Source organism: Nematostella vectensis, chromosome 5, assembly GCF_932526225.1.
Source record: "Nematostella vectensis chromosome 5, jaNemVect1.1, whole genome shotgun sequence".
NCBI lineage: Eukaryota > Metazoa > Cnidaria > Anthozoa > Actiniaria > Edwardsiidae > Nematostella > Nematostella vectensis.
This window is the reverse complement of record NC_064038.1, coordinates 7384911-7404135: the sequence shown is the minus strand read 5'-3', so window position 1 is coordinate 7404135 and position 19225 is coordinate 7384911. Positions and strand designations below refer to the sequence as shown.

General features: G+C 41.7%; 2 protein-coding genes across 3 annotated transcripts; one reads left to right on the top strand and one right to left on the bottom strand.

Annotated features, from left to right (window-relative positions):
- The first annotated feature begins 1000 nt into the window (after positions 1-1000).
- Positions 1001-18212, top strand: LOC116609537 (helicase-like transcription factor). 2 transcript variants are annotated; one of them, XM_048727812.1, is made up of 16 exons: positions 1001-1470; positions 1764-2552; positions 2748-3357; positions 4496-4570; positions 4746-5030; positions 5509-5699; positions 8576-8650; positions 9107-9446; positions 10232-10378; positions 10541-10809; positions 11361-11543; positions 11849-11991; positions 12514-12854; positions 14096-14383; positions 16166-16246; positions 16468-18212. In XM_048727812.1, exons 1-16 carry the CDS (start codon positions 1226-1228, stop codon positions 16675-16677), a joined length of 4272 nt encoding a protein of 1423 aa, XP_048583769.1. In that variant the 5' UTR covers positions 1001-1225; the 3' UTR covers positions 16678-18212. The 2 variants fall into 2 exon arrangements, with proteins under 2 accessions (XP_048583769.1, XP_048583768.1); XM_048727811.1 differs by having other exon boundaries at positions 1764-2669.
- Positions 4217-7709, bottom strand: LOC116609538 (mediator of RNA polymerase II transcription subunit 1.1). Its single transcript, XM_032370334.2, has one exon. The coding sequence runs from the start codon at positions 7457-7459 to the stop codon at positions 6638-6640; it is 822 nt and encodes a 273-aa protein (XP_032226225.2). The 5' UTR covers positions 7460-7709; the 3' UTR covers positions 4217-6637.
- Positions 18213-19225: the final 1013 nt, after the last annotated feature.

Here is a 19225-nt window from a genome sequence, read left to right as displayed (position 1 = left end):
GTAAACATGTAAATACCACTAGACTACATACACACGTCTTTTCAACGAGTATTTTTTTTTATAATATCACTAATTTTGTTTTTCGCCCTTTGTTTACCGTAAATATCAACAGGGACAAATAACGAACTACCTGTGATATGACTTATTAACTTATACATCAGCTTTTAAATTTTATAGAAAATAAACTTAACTTCGCATGCAGAATTATTTTTGCTGCCGAATTTGTTTTTTACCATCCTATCGTTCCCCTTTATTTAACTAGAGGGTTCTTCTCCCTTTTAAAATCTGTCAATATTTGCTCCTTCGCAATCAAAGACTTGCTGTTGTCAATTGGAGGTAAAATCGTTCTATATTTTGACATCTTCATAGCATCCATATTTGGGACGGCTGTTCTTTCGTATTTGGCTGCATTTCGTTCTTGTTTTGCGCTCTGTTTTCTCAGTCGCCTCTTTAGTTTCTTGTTGACAGCCAATGCTTGTTGAAGTAGCTCTTCGATCTGTTCTTCTGTTAAATTGTCCATGCCTTCCGCGATAGAAGAAGGGTCCGCCAAATCAAACGTTATGTCTTCTTCGCCATTAGGAAGTTCGATAGTCCCACTCTCTTCGGTAGCCATCCGTTCTCTCTGTGCCATTTTGATTTAGCAAAGATCACCTTTTCTTCGTCTTTGAATATCACAGTAGGATTCCATATTAGCAAAGACTAAACACACCATAATAAAACTAGAAGTAATTGTTTGCACATGGCTTTGCCTGTAGTTGCTTTGCGTACACTGCCCGCTTGGAGACATTACAGAGTTTTCTGTACAGTTTTCTTTGTCTTATAGCCAATCAATGACCCCCTTCTATTAAGAAACGAAATCTGTTCTCCAATCACGATGAAGAATCTTACGCACTTATGATTTTATTTTGGCCATTATTTTGATCGTGTTGCCTGAGTAGTTCTGTTTCCATATAAGGGTAACATGACCATATTTGTCGCGGCTTTATCGGGCGCGCGAATCTGAACCGGGAAAGTGTGAAAGATGATCGTGTGAAAGTCAACAACAAGCCAAGAAAGCGTGCGAATAGCAGTTTTCCTTTGAAATGTGATATCGATATTGCGTCCACAACAACAGATTACTCTGATTTGTCCTTGGATGACATAGTATCGCGTTCAATTCTAGATTGCTAAGAATCAATCGGTGTGTTTCGCGCTATTTGCATCTTCGGATCTCACATTTCACAATATGGCCTCCGCTGTGAGCGGCGAAGTTCAGTTTTCCACGATCAAGACACAGGTCTTTACTGATAATACACTGTCCTCTTTGCCATTAAATGATGTAAAATCACTAAACCCCGCCATTTTGAGGTCTCCGATAAATGGGACGGCGCTAAAAGTGTTTCTAAATGGCCGAGAAGTAGGCGCGCTCGAGTCGGTACTGGCTGCCGCTATCACGTGTCTTATGGACTCCAAGATGTGTCGAGTCGTTGGGTGGGTATTTACAGTCCCTCCCTCATGGTCTTTGTAAATATCAGCTTTTTGTGCTACTATGGCATGGGTTTGTAACTTGTGCGCCATTGTGAACTCTTTAGGGATTATCAAACTTTATTAGGCCACCCAGTATTATGGTTGGCAGTAGTGTGTTGTGTGTGATAGACAATATTGTATGTATTTTCTGTGGTTGGCATGCAACAGCTTGTTGTTTTGTATTGCTAGCACTTTCCATATAGCCTGATTCTTCTATATCTGTTTTTGTCTTTCTGAATCCTTTTTCTCTGTTTCAGTTCTGTAGAGTTCAATCCAGCCCTCCCAAACTGCCTTATATGCATCATGAACTTGTTTGCCATGCAACAAAATATACCGATTGCTCTTGCCATCATGAAACTCAAAGGGATTGTCATGAATTCTGCAATACCTGGAAACTCCACATTGCCTATTGATGGTACACCATTGATAAAGAACTGTGAAAAAGTTGGAGGAAATGAATCTAAAGCTCAAGTTAATACTCCTAGTTTACAAAATGGCACAGCAAATAGCTCCAATGAACATGACAATCAAAGGGTGATGTCACAAATTCATACTCCTGGAAATTTTGGAACTAACAATCTGGAATATGCTATTAATGAAGTGGTTCCTGCCTTAACACCCCCTCAAACAAATATAATTTCTGTACCTGGTAAATCAGACAATAAGCCCCAACCAACTAAGAACACTACTGCAGTACTACCTGGCCAGGATGATGTTGCGTTTCCATTATCTAAGGACGTACCAAGCTCCCCGGCACTTCCTACTCAGGCTGATCCATCATTAGGATTATCCAAGGGCTTACCTCGCCCACTAGAACTAGGGACTCTGAGTACACCTCCAGTCAAAGTCTTTAGAATGGTATTACGCAATAAATCAACACCAGTGTCTTCTAAATCATCACCTAATAAAGTGCAATCTAAGGCAACAACAGCACCAAGATCTCATCTGGTAAAGTCCAAACCAACAGCATTACCAGCATCTAATATGGTACAGTCCAAGCCAACAGTATTACCAGCATCTAATATGGTACAGTCCAAGCCAACAGTATTACCAGCATCTAATATGGTACAGTCTAAGGCAACAGTATTACCAGCATCTAATATGGTACAGTCCAAGCCAACAGCATTACCAGCATCTAATATGGTACAGTCCAAGCCAACAGTATTACCAGCATCTAATATGGTACAGTCTAAGGCAACATTAGCATCAACATCTAATATGGTACAGTCCAAGCCAACAGCATTACCATCAACTAGACCCATTGCTACAAATCGAGCTGATTTGTTGCTGTCACCTAAGAGTGGTTTCCAAGATGTTTTTGCAGTAGAGACTACTAGACCTGGCTCTTCGAATCTAAAGCTAGACACCCTTCATGTGGAGTCCATCACAGACTCTATAGTACAGAAGTACCAAGACTCACAAGGGAAGAAAACAGCAGACATCAGCAGTGGCACTCAGAGGATATGTGATAAAAGTATTGGTAAAGGTGCAGATATTAATGATAATGGCACCATGGTTACCAGTGATGTCCTGGATGCTGAACAAATAAGTAAACTCAAAATTCTCCCAGGAAGAGATGAGATGAAAACTAATGATTCATTGATGGAGCCAGTTACAGTAAAACCAGAAGTGAAGTGTAAAGACAAGTCTCTGAACGCTAAGTGTCCTTCTTTCTGCAGCTGTAGAGTTTGCGTATTTCAGTCAGTCCCAGGGCCATCCACAGCACCAAGTGTTTTGAACCAAGATGAAGGAACAGTTTCCACAAGTGCTTCTCAGGCCTGTAATGATTCCCCACCCAGTGCAGCATCTGAAGACGAAGATATGAAGCCGTTTTTACCTCCCCCTACACAGGTACTTAATAAGGCATCAATTTAAACAAACTCGCTTTAAAGCATTTTAATTTTCCTTACACAGGTACAATACCTGTGTATGTTTAGCAATTAGACTACAAGTTCGAGTTTTCTATGAGTCAATAGATAGTAAACGAGGCACGTAGCACCTCATAGCGCCGCGTAATGACTCATAGAAAACGAGAATGAGTAATCTAATTGTTTGGGTCAGTACGCAGCTCTTACAAGCTGCAATTTGATTGGGCAAATGAACAATATCCGCACCTCGACACAAAGAACGAGAAGAATAGAGACAAAAGAACTCCTTTGTAGAGCAAAGATAATAGGAGACAAAGCAGCTGCGTACTTACTCAATTGTTTAAGTATAAATCTACTCCCATACTACCTTCGAATAACTGACAATTTTAATAAAAATGTATGTTGTTTTTGTGAAAAAAAACCATTTTTTTCACTACTCGCTATCTATCGCTCAATAGATGAGTGAGTACGGGAGCCAATCAAATTACAGGGTTCATGATAGTATGTGCGTAGATTTATACTTAAATATGTTATACTAACTAACAGTAACACATGTTACCTCTCCCTACACAGGTACAACGCACCCATGTTATACTAACTAACAGTAACACATGTTACCTCTCCCTACACAGGTACAACGCACCCATGTTATACTAACTCACAGTAACACATGTTACCTCCCCCTACACAGGTACAATGCACCCATGTTATAATTACTCACGGTAACACGTTACCTCCCCTTACACATGTACAATGCACCAATGTTTTTTTTTGCTAGAAGGGGGCTTACATCTGAAAGCTTGCCTTGACTCTTTCTGAAATTGAAGATACATACAATGCAATACAATAAAATAGTCTTTATTGAAAGAGGATTATATTTTAATCTTTACAAGTTTTCTAGCCAAAAGAGATTTGGCCTGTTCATTCATGTGGAAGAGCGGCTGAAACCTCAAGGCCTTCTTCTATGCTGCTTAGTTCAGGTGTAACTTTTCAACTTTGGTAAGACAAAGAGATGTAGAAGAGCGCCTTAAGAAAGTGCCTTGTTGGCTGTATAATGAATCCAATGCAGCCTTCTGCTGCATGTTAATAGCATTTAATCATCATCTGCTTAACATTCTTAGCCAATTGGGGAACTCGACAAGATGTTTGAAAGTCTCCAAGAATATGACAAGGATGGTATTCATGAACCAGCATCGGTAAGCAATGCACTTATCCCTCTTTACTTGCTACCCTATGGTAAGGGCAAAGTGTCAACTTAAGGAGGTCAACTCCTCCATGTAATCATCTATTATTTTTTGCTTTTTGTGAAAAACAAATATTTTAAAACTTTGTAAGATGTGCTGTATTTGATGTCAATTCTATTTCTTATAGGTTATTTTAACTAAGATGTTTCTGCATCAAAAGCAAGCACTTAACTGGATGATAACAAGGGAAAGAAGTACAGATCTGGCACCATTTTGGGAGAAGACCTCCAGCCGTTGTTGGTACAACAAGGGGACAAAGCTATCAACAGATGTCTACCCATATGGCATCAAGGGTGGTATCCTTGCAGATGACATGGGACTAGGAAAAACCCTGACTGTCATCTCACTGATTGTCACCAATCATCTGGATGGAATGCCAATGTTTGCTAAGAAAGAGTCATTCTCCAAGAAGGTAAGTGGCAATTCAGCAAGTGCTATGTGTCATCTAAGATGGGTGGTTACAGGGTGAGGTAAGGTGTTGCCTAAGAAGGTTTGTTACAGGGTGAGGGTAAGGTGTTGTCTAGTAAGGGTGGTGTGGTTACAAGGTGAAGGTAAGGTGTTGTCTTAGAATGGTTGTTACAGGGTAAGGGTAAGGTGTTGTCTAGTAAGGGTGGAGTGGTTACAAGGTAAAGGTAAGGTGCTATCTAAGAAGGGTGGTTACAGGGTGAGGGTAAGGTGTTGTCTAAGAAGGGTTGTTACAGGGTGAGGGTAAGGTATCACCTAACAAGGGTAGTTACCTCACCTCACCCTGTAGCAAGTATGATTGCATGAAGATTGCATTGTTATCTTGCTATATTGTTATCTTATTTTTTTTTATCTGACATTGGATACATTCCAAATACAGTAATTTATTCTTAGGTAACTATTGTTGGCAATTTTTTTCTTGGCAGAGAGATGTGTCTCATCATTCTAATTGTGTGGATGAAAATGCTGGGTCGCCCTCCAAAAAGACACGGGTTGAGTCCTCTTCAGATGAGTGTGAAGTCATTGATCTGACTCCAGCAGTAGAAGAGCCAAAACTTACTGAAAGACACAAACAACTGGCCAAGAGAAGACACCAGGAAATCAATAACAAGAAGAAGTAAGTACTATATTCCTGATATCACAAAAAACGATTTCAGTTATGGTTTTATTAATCAGCTACGGCTGATTGGTTAAGACCCTAAGATTGTAAGATTTTCAAAATAAAGTGTGCACTTTTAGCCAATCAGAATTGACATAGTTATAATATATGATAATGAAATGTTTTCTTTAAATTCTATCTCTAACAAATGCTCTATTCAGCAGTTAGCACTTACTTTAGTATCACATTGTAAACTAATTGTGTGATCAATCTGTCATGTAATGTCCAATAGAAAACTGATTTCAATTGATTTTGCCTTGTTACTGCTTGTGTGCCCTTAGGGCCTTTACTTGCGTTATCACAGACTTATTTCTTGCATTACCACAGACCATTACTTGCGTGATTTCAAGCTCACCAGTTGTGCAGTGACTACAGTTTGACTATTTGCGTGACCACTGACCAATCACTTTCTTGACCACTTCCGTGACCACAGAACTATTTCTTGCGTGATGACAGACCTATTACTTGCGTGACCACAGACCTATTACTTGAGTTATTAAAGGTTCCCTATATGCTTGACCAAAGATCCATTACTTGTGTGACCACAGACCCTTCACTTTTGTTACCACAAACCCATGTGTGACCACATGTTCATTACTTGCGTGACCACAGACTTATTACTTGCGCGACTACAGACTCATTTCTTGCGTGACAACAGACTCTATTGCGTTACCACAGAATCATTACTTGCGTGACCACAGAATCATTACTTGTGTGACCACAGAATCATTACTTGAGTGACTACGGCTGATGGTTCCTCAGTTTCTTCGTTTGCGTGAAAATTTTTTTTTCGAATGGGAGTAAGACGCCTTTTAATGTTTTCTTTTGGCAGGTGTACAAAATGAACAACACAACAACATCGGCCGCAAATTGGCATCTTTACAAATAATCACTTTCTACACAACAAGCCTTTCTGTCCACTCATCCTCACCCAATTCTACTATGCTTTGAAACGACGGGGTTCCGATCTGCGGCTCAGCTTTCTGGGCCAAAGCAACAAGATGGTGTGGTGTAGGTGTCTCGGTGTTGTTTACCCCGCTCTCAGCCTCTTTAGCTAATTCTGGCTCGCTTGTTTTACCTTTCTCACCACCTACGTCGTCAACTTCCTCTTTATTTTCGGTGGTTGGTTGGAAAGGTGGTTGTTTAGCCGCAAGAGTGCTCTCCGCGCCTCCTCCAGTGGTTGCTTTCTCTTTAATTTTCTCGTCAACTTCCTCTCTAGTTTCGTTTTCGGTTGTTAGAGTCTCCTGAGAAGCGTTAGTTTCTGCTGGAGAAGAGTTTCCCTCGTCTCCGCTCGGTTTATGTTCATCTTCCACGTTGATCACTAATTTTTCTTTGTTCGCATTTTTTCGTTTCTCATTTGGGCGCTTGCGTTTGGGCTGGCTTCCCTTGTTGTCCTCCATTTTTCCGCTCGCTTGACTCCTTACTGTATCTCGCTCTCTCTTCTTCCTACTCGAAGAAAAGACCCTTGGGCAGGCGTCATCCCTTAGCACTCTGTCTTGCACGAGTCTTCCCCGCGAGTCCCTCACTTCCTTGTAGTCACTGTCAGTGAAGTGTTTCCAGCAAACTCGCGACTTCTTAGTGAACTCAACCTCGCCAGCCCCCTCCGAGATGATGTGTAACCATTGCCGCTTGCGCTCGGCGTTCTTCGGGAAAGGGTGGAAATTCTTGGCTTGCGCTGCCCGCGAGCGACAATATGGGACACAACATGGCGAATACATGTTCTTCGCTCTAATGCTGTCAGATGCGAGACGTGATGAACTCGTGATTCTCGTCTAGCGAGCTATGATAATATATCCGGAATTCTTATGCCCTATTTGAATGCCTCTAAGACTTCAATAAGATTTCAGTCAAACTCCCTCACTCCTCGATGGTATGATTTTTGTATTGGTGTTTAAAGAGAATGGAGCGCTTTTTTCTCTGACGATGGAGTGTTTTGAGTTGGAAGCTCTTTTCTATCCCCCCTCGAGCCACTTGTGATGTCATCTGTGATTGGTAGTCGTGGGTATTGAGGTCAAGTTGGTTTCCATTCACATCGTAACGCAATGCAGAAAAAAACGCAAAGTAAATAAAATTCCACATCTTCCCTTCATTGGTAAATAGATTCTAAATCTATTATTTTGCAATATTTTTTTGTAATATATGATTCGATTGATTTTTGAAGGCTTCATTCTTAATTATTGTTCGATGTTTATTCACAGATCAGTCTTGTAAATGTAGGGGGGGGGGGGGGGTATCAACCCTTATACGAATTGTAAGTAATAGTTTTCGATCCGCATCTCATTCAGTAACCTCGTTTGTTCATTATTTGTGATCAAATTTTTTCATTATTCATTTTTGATGACTTGTTTAATAATATTCTACATGAGTGCTACTATAATTTACACTCTAAGGGATACCATTCCAAAGTTTGTTTAGCTTTTTTTCTGCTTTCAAATATAATGTAATTATATTCATTATGTTCATTAGTTGTCAAAGGTCTCCTTTTTTATGTCTCGAGTTACTGTTGTCATAATAAAGAATTAAGGTGTTTTTGACACAAAAAAATATCCTTTAAGTGTACTTGTAAGCGACACTTTTGTTTTTATTTAATATTGGATGGCACATAATCTTTTAAAATCTCGAAATAACCATCTGAAACAAAGTTTAATCCTTTATTTAACAAATTCAATAAAAAAAATATCGCATTGGCTTCCCCAAATCAGCCGATGGAAATGGATGCTTTTTCGCACTTGATTCTTTGCTAGGACGACAAAATGGCGGCTGACAGAGGCTGTTAAAATACGTAGACAAAGTGCCTTGAGGATACCCACGTGTTGCCTCTATTTCTTCCACAGGTTGCTAAGTCACAAAGCATTAAAGCAGCCCGGGTTTTCTTTTCGCCAAATCTTCCTCCCTAAGTGTCTGAAAAGGTAGGTTCTAAATAAAATTTATTAGAACCCTTTCCGTCGGGTAGCATACCTGCTAATATTTGTCCGCTAGTGGAAAAAAGGCCGACAAGTACCGTGCCGCGTTAGAAAATAGAAGATTTCTCGAATAGAGATGTTTGTATACCTATTTCGAATAAGGCTGCGCTCGGAGAATCCGTGTCGTACATAACCAGCAGTACTTTATCGGTATAGTATTGTGTGCCTCTAAAGGATGGTTTCCATATGATCGCACTCGATCGTACAATCACAGGTAATTTGACCGTAAGATCGCAACTGATCTCGAAGTGGTCTCCATATAATCGCACACGATCGCAGGTTGAGTTTCCATATAAGCGTAAACGATCGCCGCGCGATCGAGTGCAATTATATTAAAACCATTTTTTTTAAACTTAAAAACCCCTTTTGCCAACCAGCTTAACGATCATTGTTATTCCTCAGACAAACCAAAAAAGAGAATAAGGCACCTAAAGTTGAAAAGAAACCAGTCATCAACTCTTTGAGCCACACGAATCCAACTGCGTCAGTCCATACTCCTGTAGCTATTACCCAAGAACCACGCCCATCCCAAGACAAAAACAACCCTCGACCCCAGATAATTGAAAAGTTGAACGTTCAGATTCCTGAGCAGCCCTTTGGGCCCTCATTCAATGGTCGGGTGGCCCACAATTCGGACATGCCACGGTTAACAATAAAGCCGTACAAACCGGATGCTGGTCCCAGCGGTTCTGCAAGAGCTACTCTTATTATTTGCCCACTTTCTGTTCTCAGTAACTGGACCGTAAGTAGCCTGCTTAATAGATGTAGAATTGCAATTATTGTACCCACTTTTTACAGTAACTGCACTGTGAGCGTGGTTTGTTTTGGAACCTTTCATGAAATAGTGATCAATCTATCCCAGACTTAGGTTAATAGGCCAGCCAGGGGTTTATGGGTTGTATATGCTCATGCACCAATGTGTACATGTATTAAGTCAATGTCCGTATTAACGAGGTTTTACTGGTTAACAGGATTAGATCTGTACACACGTGAACCCATAAGTCCGTCTGAACGTGTTCAAGTATTAAATCATGTCCGTATTAACGAGGGTTTACAGGTTAACAGGATCAGATCTGTACACAAGTGAACCAATAAATCCGTCTGAACGTGTTGAAGTATTAAGTCGTGTCTGTTTTAACAAGGGTTTACTGGTTAACAGGATCAGATCAGTACACACGTGAACCAATAAGTCCGCCTAAACGTGTTCAAGTATTAAGTCATGTCCGTATTAACGAGGGTTTACTGGTTAACAGGATCAGATATGTACACACGTGAACCAATAAGTCCGCCTAAACGTGTTCAAGTATTAAGTCATGTCCGTATTAACGAGGGTTTACTGGTTAACAGGATCAGATCTGTACACACGTGAACCAATAAGTCCGCCTAAACGTTTTCAAGTATTAAGTCATGTCCGTATTAACGAGGGTTTACTGGTTAACAGTATCAGATCTGTACACACGTACACCCATCAGTCCGCCTAAACGTGTTCAAGTATTAAGTCATGTCCGTATTAACGATGGTTTACAGGATCAGATCTGTACACACGTACACCCATCAGTCCGTCTGAACGTGTACATGTATTATGGCGGGGAGCGCATCAAAGAAGTCAAGTACTTGAAAAAACAGGACATCATTCTCACCACATACCCAACCATAGGCTCCGACTTCCGAATGGTAAGGGCATCATGGTCACTATATGAAATCTAGACTCAAGTGTGTACCCGTACTTGCCAGCCCCACCTGGCAAATGGCAGTCTCCTGGACAAGACTGATGTTGCGCTTTCTTTTCAAAATAACCCTCTTCTGAAGAGATTGATGTTGCCTTTTTTTTTTCAGAATGACTCCCCCCTCCACAAAATCAAATGGCTGCGTATTGTTCTTGACGAGGGTCATGCCATCCGTAACAAGAACACAGTTTGGACCAAGGCAGTGCTCAAGCTAGAAGCGGAAAGGAGATGGGTGGTGACAGGCACGCCAATACAGAACCGGATTGGGGACCTGTGGTCCATTGTCCGGTTTCTCAGGCTAGACCCGTTTAGCGATCCAACCTGGTGGAAGATCTCGATCGCTAATGGTGTTACACGGGGCAATGAGGACGCGCAAGAGTAGGTTGAGATAACTTTACATGGGAACCTCTTTGTTTTATAGTAGACGTATTAGGCGTTTACTAAAAAAAACTTAGTAGAAGTAACAAAGAAACCTCTGTATAATGGAAACACAAATTTAACTAGCCTTACGTGGAAACCTCTTTGGCTATATAATAACCGTATTATGCTAAATGATTTTACACGGGAACTTTTTTGACTTTACAATAAACGCATTAGCTTTAGATAAAATCCTATACCTATATACCTATAACATATATAATCAACTCCACTTGATTAAGATAATCTGACACAATACACGGTAACATCTACAAAACGGACATGTAAAGTTTAGAGAACCTTTCACGGCATATTAAGAAGTATTTCAACTTTGTTCTAGACTTCTACGCTCGTGCGAGTGAAATTGCCGATATCTAGACGTCTGTTCTTTCGATACTGGCGATCAAATTCGCTGGCGATCGCCGGCGATTGAATTCGCTCACATACGAGAGTACAAAATTGCCTAGTGTGTCGTTAAAAGAAATCAACTCTAAATTCTCTGCTTTCCATAGGCGACTGCAGGCGTTAATCAAGCACATCTCAATCCGACGTCTGAAGGATGACAAGATGGCAGATGACAAACCTCTGGTTCAGTTACCAGCACGCACCGTGGTCACACAAGAAATCGAGCTGTCAGAGGAAGAGCGCAAGATCTATGACACGCTACAGCACCGAGGGAGGCTCACTATCAAAGGGTAAGGACGTCCATCACACACCCTTCAGCAATGGGTGAGGTACACCCATCACACACCCTTCAGTAATGGGGGAGGTACACCCATCACACACCCTTCAGTAATGGGGGAGGTACACCCATCACACACCCTTCAGCACAGGGGGAGACTTACTATAAACAGATCCATCACATATGCTCCAGAAGCTAGGGAGACAACAATAAGTGTGTATGAAGGCGAAAAAACTGACGGTTTTGGAAACCGCGTTTATTTTTATACTGAAAAAAATGTAAAACGCGATAGCAGATTATTATTGTCTTTGTTGCTAGGTACATGCAGCGTGGCACAGTGCTCAAGAACTACGCCAACTGTTTTGCGATCCTGATGCGCTTGCGGCAGTTGTGTCTTCACCCTAAGTTAGTTGAGAGCGCGTTGTCTGAGCTAGAGCGGAACATGGGCGTGTTTGCTCAAGGTCAGTACAATATACAAGGTCAGTACCACATGCAAGTGTGGTAATTGCTCAATTCAGTATCTACTTCAATTAAACGTAATATCCTTTTCTGATTTGTGTTTGGCTTTGGATGTCTTAATGCCACGTACAAAAAGGTGCAACACATTAGCTTGTTTAACAAATGACTCCTTACTTCTGTACCTTAGCGTCCTTGACTAGGTGACTTAACCTTACTAACAAACCCTCCTTGACTAGGTGACTTCACCTTACTAACAAACCCTTCTTGACTAGTTGACTTCACCTTACTAACAAACCCTTCTTGACTATGTGACTTCACCTTACTAACAAACCCTTCTTGACTATGTGACTTCACCTTACTAACAAACCCTTCTTGACTATGTGACTTCACCTTACTAACAAACCCTTCTTGACTAGGTGACTTCACCTGACTAACAAACCCTCCTTGACTAGGTGACTTCACCTTACTAACAAACCCTCCTTGACTAGGCGACTTCACCTTACTAACAAACCCTCCTTGACTAGGTGATGACTCTGATGATGACGATGACCTCGACCATGACATGAGCACTGAAAGACTCATCAATCAACTCCTGCAAGTGCTGTCTTCAGGTGTGAGTGAGGAGTGCCCCATCTGCCTTGACCCCCTCGATGACCCAAGCATCACACGCTGTGCACACGTGTTCTGTACGGGATGCCTTACAGACGTGATTGAAAACGAGAGACTGGCGCCCAGGTGTCCCATGTGCCGTGCACCCGTCAATCAAAATGAACTGGTAAAGGTCCCGGAAGAAAGGCTGAGGGAGAAGGAGACTGAAAAGGAGGCTGGGGAAGAAGAAACTGCAGGGCGCAAATCAAGTGCCAAGGTAAAACTCTCATGTTTAGATCTATCTATTTCTAAAGCACTAGAGACCATCTGTAACATTTAAAGATCATGTTTACGTCCATCTATTTCTAAAGCACTAGAGACCATCAGTAACATTTAAAGATCATGTTCAGATCTATCTGTTAAGCACTAGAGACCATCAGTAACATTTAAAGATCATGTTCAGATCTATCTGTTAAGCACTAGAGACCCTCTGTAACATTTAAAGATCATGTTTACGTCCATCTATTTCCAAAGCACTAGAGACCATCAGTAACATTTAAAGATCATGTTCAGATCTATCTGTTAAGCACTAGAGACCCTCTGTAACATTTAAAGATCATGTTCACGTCCATCTATTTCTAAAGCACTAGAGACCATCAGTAACATTTAAAGATCATGTTCAGATCTATCTGTTAAGCACTAGAGACCCTCTGTAACATTTAAAGATCATGTTCACGTCCATCTATTTCCAAAGCACTAAAGACCCTCTGTAACATTTAAAAGATCATGTTCAGATCTATCTGTTAAGCACTAGAGACCATCAGTAACATTTAAAGATCATGTTCAGATCTATCTGTTAAGCACTAGAGACCATCAGTAACATTTAAAGATCATGTTCAGATCTATCTGTTAAGCACTAAAGACCATCAGTAACATTTAAAGATCATGTTCAGATCTATCTGTTAAGCACTAGAGACCATCAGTAACATTTAAAGATCATGTTCAGATCTATCTGTTAAGCACTAGAGACCATCAGTAACATTTAAAGATCATGTTCAGATCTATCTGTTAAGCACTAGAGACCATCAGTAACATTTAAAGATCATGTTCAGATATATCTGTTAAGCACTAAAGACCATCAGTAACATTTAAAGATCATGTTCAGATCTATCTGTTAAGCACTAAAGACCATCAGTAACATTTAAAGATCATGCTTACGTCCATCTATTTCCAAAGCACTAAAACCCATCTGTTATCTTTAAGAGATCATGTTCAGATCTATCTGTTAAGCACTAGAGACCCTCTGTAACATCCGATCTTCATGTTCTGAGACCCTCTGTTTCATGTAGAGATCATGTTCAAACCTATCTACTGTAGTCCCAAAGCACTAGAGACCCTCTGTAACATTTAAAGAAAATGTTAATTTCCATCTATTTCCAAAGCGCTAGAAATCCTCCGTAACATCTGATGAATACATCCTGGAATATTTCCTCCGTAACATCTGATGTTCATGTTCAGATCGATGCTCTTCTGAAAGCGCTTGACACACTACGTGGCCAGGACCCGTCTATCAAGAGCCTAGTTGTGTCTCAATTCACTTCCTTCCTGGACATCCTGGAGTATTTCCTGGAAAGAGATAGTATCGACTACTTGCGCCTGGATGGAACCATGGGCCAGGAAGCCCGTGTTAAGGTCATTGACCGTTTCCGGGACCCTGACTCGCCGAAAGTGTTTCTTTTGTCTCTGACGGCCGGTGGAGTTGGTCTCAACCTGACTGCTGCCACTAGGGTGTTCCTGATGGATCCGGTACGTACCACAATATCCAGGTGACCCAGGTATCACAGCCCATGAGAGACAGGCATCCCTCGTGTTTTAAAGTGACCCGATACGTACCACAGTATCGAGATGACCCAGGTATCACAGCCCATGAGAGACAGGCATTTCTCGTGTTTTAAAGTGACCCGATACGTACCACAATATCGAGGTGACCAGGTATCACAGCCCATGGGAGCCAGGCATCCCTGGTTATGTTAAATGGGCCGTATACGTACCACAATATCCAGGTGAACGAGGTATCACAGACCATGGCAGCCAGGGATCCCTGGTTATGTTAAATGGGCCGTATACGTACCACAATATCCAGGTGAACGAGGTATCACAACCCATGGCAGCCAGGCATCCCTGTTTATGTTAAATGTGCCGTATACGTACCACAATATCCAGGTGAACGAGGTATCACAGACCATGGCAGCCAGGCATCCCTGGTTATGTTAAATGGGCCGTATACGTACCACAATATCCAGGTGAACGAGGTATCACAGACCATGGCAGCCAGACACCCCTGGTTATGTTAAATGTGCCGTATACGTACCACAGTATCCAGGTGAACGAGGTATCACAGCCCATGGCAGCCAGGCATCCCTGGTTATGTTAAATGGGCCGTATACGTACCACAATATCCAGGGGAGCAAGGTATCACAGCCCATGGGAGCCAGGCATCCCTGGTTATGTTAAATGGGCCGTATACGTACCACAATATCCAGGTGAACGAGGTATCACAGACCATGGCAGCCAGGCATCCCTGGTTATGTTAAATGTGCCGTATACGTACCACAATATTCAGGTGAACGAGGTATCACAGACCATGGCAGCCAGGCATCCCTGGTTATGTTAAATGTGCCGTATACGTACCACAATATTCAGGTGAACGAGGTATCACAGCCCATGGCAGCCAGGCATCCCTGGTTATGTTAAATGGGCCGTATACGTATCACAATATCCAGGGGAGCAAGGTATCACAGCCCATGGCAGCCAGGCATCCCTGGTTATGTTAAATGGGCCGTATACGTACCACAATATCCAGGTGAACGAGGTATCACAGACCATGGCAGCCAGGCATTCCTGGTTATGTTAAATGTGCCGTATACGTACCACAATATTCAGGTGAACGAGGTATCACAGACCATGGCAGCCAGGCATCCCTGGTTATGTTAAATGTGCCGTATACGTACCACAATATCCAGGTGAACGAGGTACCACAGCCATGGCAGCCAGGCATCCCTGGTTATGTTAAATGGGCCGTATACGTACCACAATATCCAGTGAACGAGGTATCACAGCCCATGGCAGCCAGGCATCCCTGGTTATGTTAAATGGGCCGTATACGTACCACAATATCCAGTGAACGAGGTATCACAGCCCATGGCAGCCAGGCATCCCTGGTTATGTTAAATGGGCCGTATACGTACCACAAACCAAGGGAGTCAAGTATCCCTGATTATGTAAACTTGGCCCTATACATAACTAAATATATAGGGTGCAGGATAAGTACATATTCCCATATACTCCCCAGAGGAGCCAGGTATTTCAAATACGCCCGATACGTGCCACAAAGCCTGGGAGCTGCGTATTCCTGGTACGTTTTCCCGATAGTCTTTGCCTCGATCCAATGTATAAAGAAGCTCTAATTCTCTATGTCGATTCAAGTTCTGCCTACAACTCAAAAGACTATGGCTTATCAATCTGCAGAGTGAGTGGGGACTCGATTTGAAATATACTAAGCAGATACACTTTTCTTATCACTTGTAGACGTGGAATCCTGCTACAGAAGAACAGTGCTTTGATCGTTGCCATCGACTGGGACAGACCGAAGAAGTTATCATCACTAAGGTACAAATCCTTGCATCTTTTCCTCGGCATTTTATGGTAACTCGTTTTTGTAGCTCAGGGACGGATCTAGCCTTTCGCTAAAGTGGGGGAGGGAGTAAATTTGTATTGTTACATATGGCTTTCTGGCATCCCAAGTGGGAGGTGTAAACCACCTAAACCCTCCCCCTAGATCCGCTACTGTTCCTCCACAATGCGAGGCTAACTTGGTGTTTATTTCTTAGTACATCGTGAACGACTCGGTGGAGGAGAGAATGCTTTCGCTACAGGAGGAAAAACGGGAGCTCATGACCGCTGCGTTCGGCCTGAAGGCTCGTAGCGAGGAGGACACGCGACGCGCACGTGTTCGCGATATCGCCCACCTAATCGGCATCCAGAACATTCGGAACTACGCGCCGCGCGCCGTGCCTGGATCAACCTTCATTCGAAACTAGGTGGATATAACTACATCACGGGAATTAGAATATATAGAACAACCCATAGACATGCCCTGGATCAACCTTCATTCGAAACTAGGTGGATATAACTACATCACGGGAATTAGAACATATAGAACAACCCGTAGACATGCCCTGGATCAACCTTCATTCGAAACTAGGTGGATATAACTACATCACGGGAATTAGAATATATAGAACAACCCGTAGACATGCCCTGGATCAACCTTCATTCGAAACTAGGTGGATATAACTACATCACGGGAATTAGAATATATAGAACAACCCGTAGACATGCCCTGGATCAACCTTCATTCGGAACTAGGTGGATATAACTACATCACGGGAATTAGAACATATAGAACAACCCGTAGACACGCCCTGGATCAACCATCATCCGAGCGGGATATAACTAAATAACGTGATTTAGAACAACCAATGCACGAATTTTTATTGAACTTGCTCAAAAAAAGGACATACCAGCGTACGAAAGAAGAGAGTAATAAAGCCCTTACCTGTTACCTGCCCTGAAACAACCGTCATCCTAAACTTGGAGTGTATAACTACATTACGCAACTACGGAGCAACCATTACACGAATGAGTATTGATCTCGCTCAGAAATGACCTACCAGCGTACGTATGAAGAGGGTAAAGAGCTTACTCGTTACTATCCTTAATCTCCTTGTAACAGCTTACAGACGCGAAATGTTGTCAAGTCACCATTGTGCAGCTCGTGAAGAATGCCAAAGGATGAGTGCAACAAGTCCGTTTGGAAGAAACCAACTTGAGATTGGACACAAGTCTAATGGAGGATTTTACACAGTTTTTTATTGCTCTTTGTGCTCTACCTCAACACTTTGCTCGACAACGAAGGAGATGTACTAAATCGGACGAGCAAAGGGAGACGTGCACGTCGTATAAAATATGAATTACATGCCCGTTTTGTTTGCAAATCCATGGTGTCGGCCCGATTTCTGAAAATCTGACGTTACACAACATACTTCGGTATCGAGATCAGATTTATTATTATATTATTTATTATTACTTGGGAAGATGCCCGAACACGGTCCCCAGCTATCATATCGGAACGAGTTAATTAGCCTCAAAAGAGTGCCCTACATGTCGCCGCTGGTCTCGCCCTATTTGCGTCAACGTTTTTTTTAGTTTTTACAAAGAAAAAAACATATGGATAATTGTTAATTTTTTTACTGCAATAATAATTTGTTATTGCATAGATTTGAAATGGTTACATTTTAGAATAAATTTTGATTTTTTTTTTGATTGACTGATGATGGTGAATGAACACCTCGAATTGTTAGATTGGAAGGAGTAAAATTGTAAATATTTGATCTGAAGTCGATACTACATCATAAAATTTGTCCAGTCGAATAATTATAATCAGGTTATATATTTATCTAGCTAGGAGCGAACTTCTGAAATCTGAGGGGATGTGTGCTTCCTCTATTGGTGCATCCCTTGGATGAAACACCTGTTATGTTTCTAAGTAAAAAATAAATTGCTCTAATTGTCATCCCTTTGCTAGTATGTTTCTAAACACCAGCATTTACTTAATTTGCTATATTATTTGTAGTATTTGTAGGTTCTATGAGTGAGCCCATCACTAGGAGTGTGCAACTGACATAGGTACTATAAATGAGCCCATCATTAGGAGCGTACAACTATGATATAGGTACTATGACTGATCCCATCACTAGTAGTGTACAACTGTGACATAGGTACTATGAGTTAGCCCATAACTAGGAGTGTACAACTGTGATATAGGTACTATGAGTAAGCCCATCACTAGGAGCGTACAACTGTGATATAGGTACTATGAGTAAACCCATCACTAGGAGCGTACAACTGTGATATAGGTACTATAAGTGAGTCCATCACTAGGAGTGTACAACTGTGACATAGGTACTATGAGTGAGTCCATCACTAGGAGTGTACAACTGTGATATAGGTACTATGAGTAAGCCCATCACTAGGAAAGTACAACTGTGATATAGGTACTATGAGTAAGCCCATCACTAGGAGTGTACAACTGTGATATAGGTACTATGAGTAAACCCATCACTAGGAGCGTACAACTGTGATATAGGTACTATAAGTGAGTCCATCACTAGGAGTGTACAACTGTGACATAGGTACTATGAGTAAGCCCATCACTAGGAAAGTACAACTGTGATATATGTACTATGAGTGAGCCCATCACTAGGAGTGTACAACTGTGATATAGGTACTATGAGTAAGCCCATCACTAGGAGTGTACAACTGTGATATAGGTACTATGAGTAAACCCATCACTAGGAGCGTACAACTGTGATATAGGTACTATAAGTGAGTCCATCACTAGGAGCGTACAACTGTGATATAGGTACTATAAGTGAGTCCATCACTAGGAGTGTACAACTGTGACATAGGTACTATGAGTGAGCCCATCACTAGGAGTGTACAACTGTGATATAGGTACTATGAGTGAGCCCATCGCTAGGAGTGTACAACTGTGAAATAGGTACTATGAGTGAGCCCATCACTAGG

What these genes read in the sequence shown, in the direction of transcription:
- LOC116609537 (XM_048727811.1), top strand. Translation starts at nt 1,226, where the DNA reads ATGGCCTCCGCTGTGAGCGGCGAAGTTCAGTTTTCCACGATCAAGACA. An exon ending in AAGATGTGTCGAGTCGTTGG is followed by an intron (nt 1,471 to 1,763) that starts GTGGGTATTTAC and finishes TCTCTGTTTCAG; the next exon opens with TTCTGTAGAGTTCAATCCAG. An exon ending in TAGGCTCCGACTTCCGAATG is followed by an intron (nt 10,379 to 10,540) that starts GTAAGGGCATCA and finishes TTTTTTTTTCAG; the next exon opens with AATGACTCCCCCCTCCACAA.
- LOC116609538 (XM_032370334.2), bottom strand. Translation starts at nt 7,459, where the DNA reads ATGTATTCGCCATGTTGTGTCCCATATTGTCGCTCGCGGGCAGCGCAA.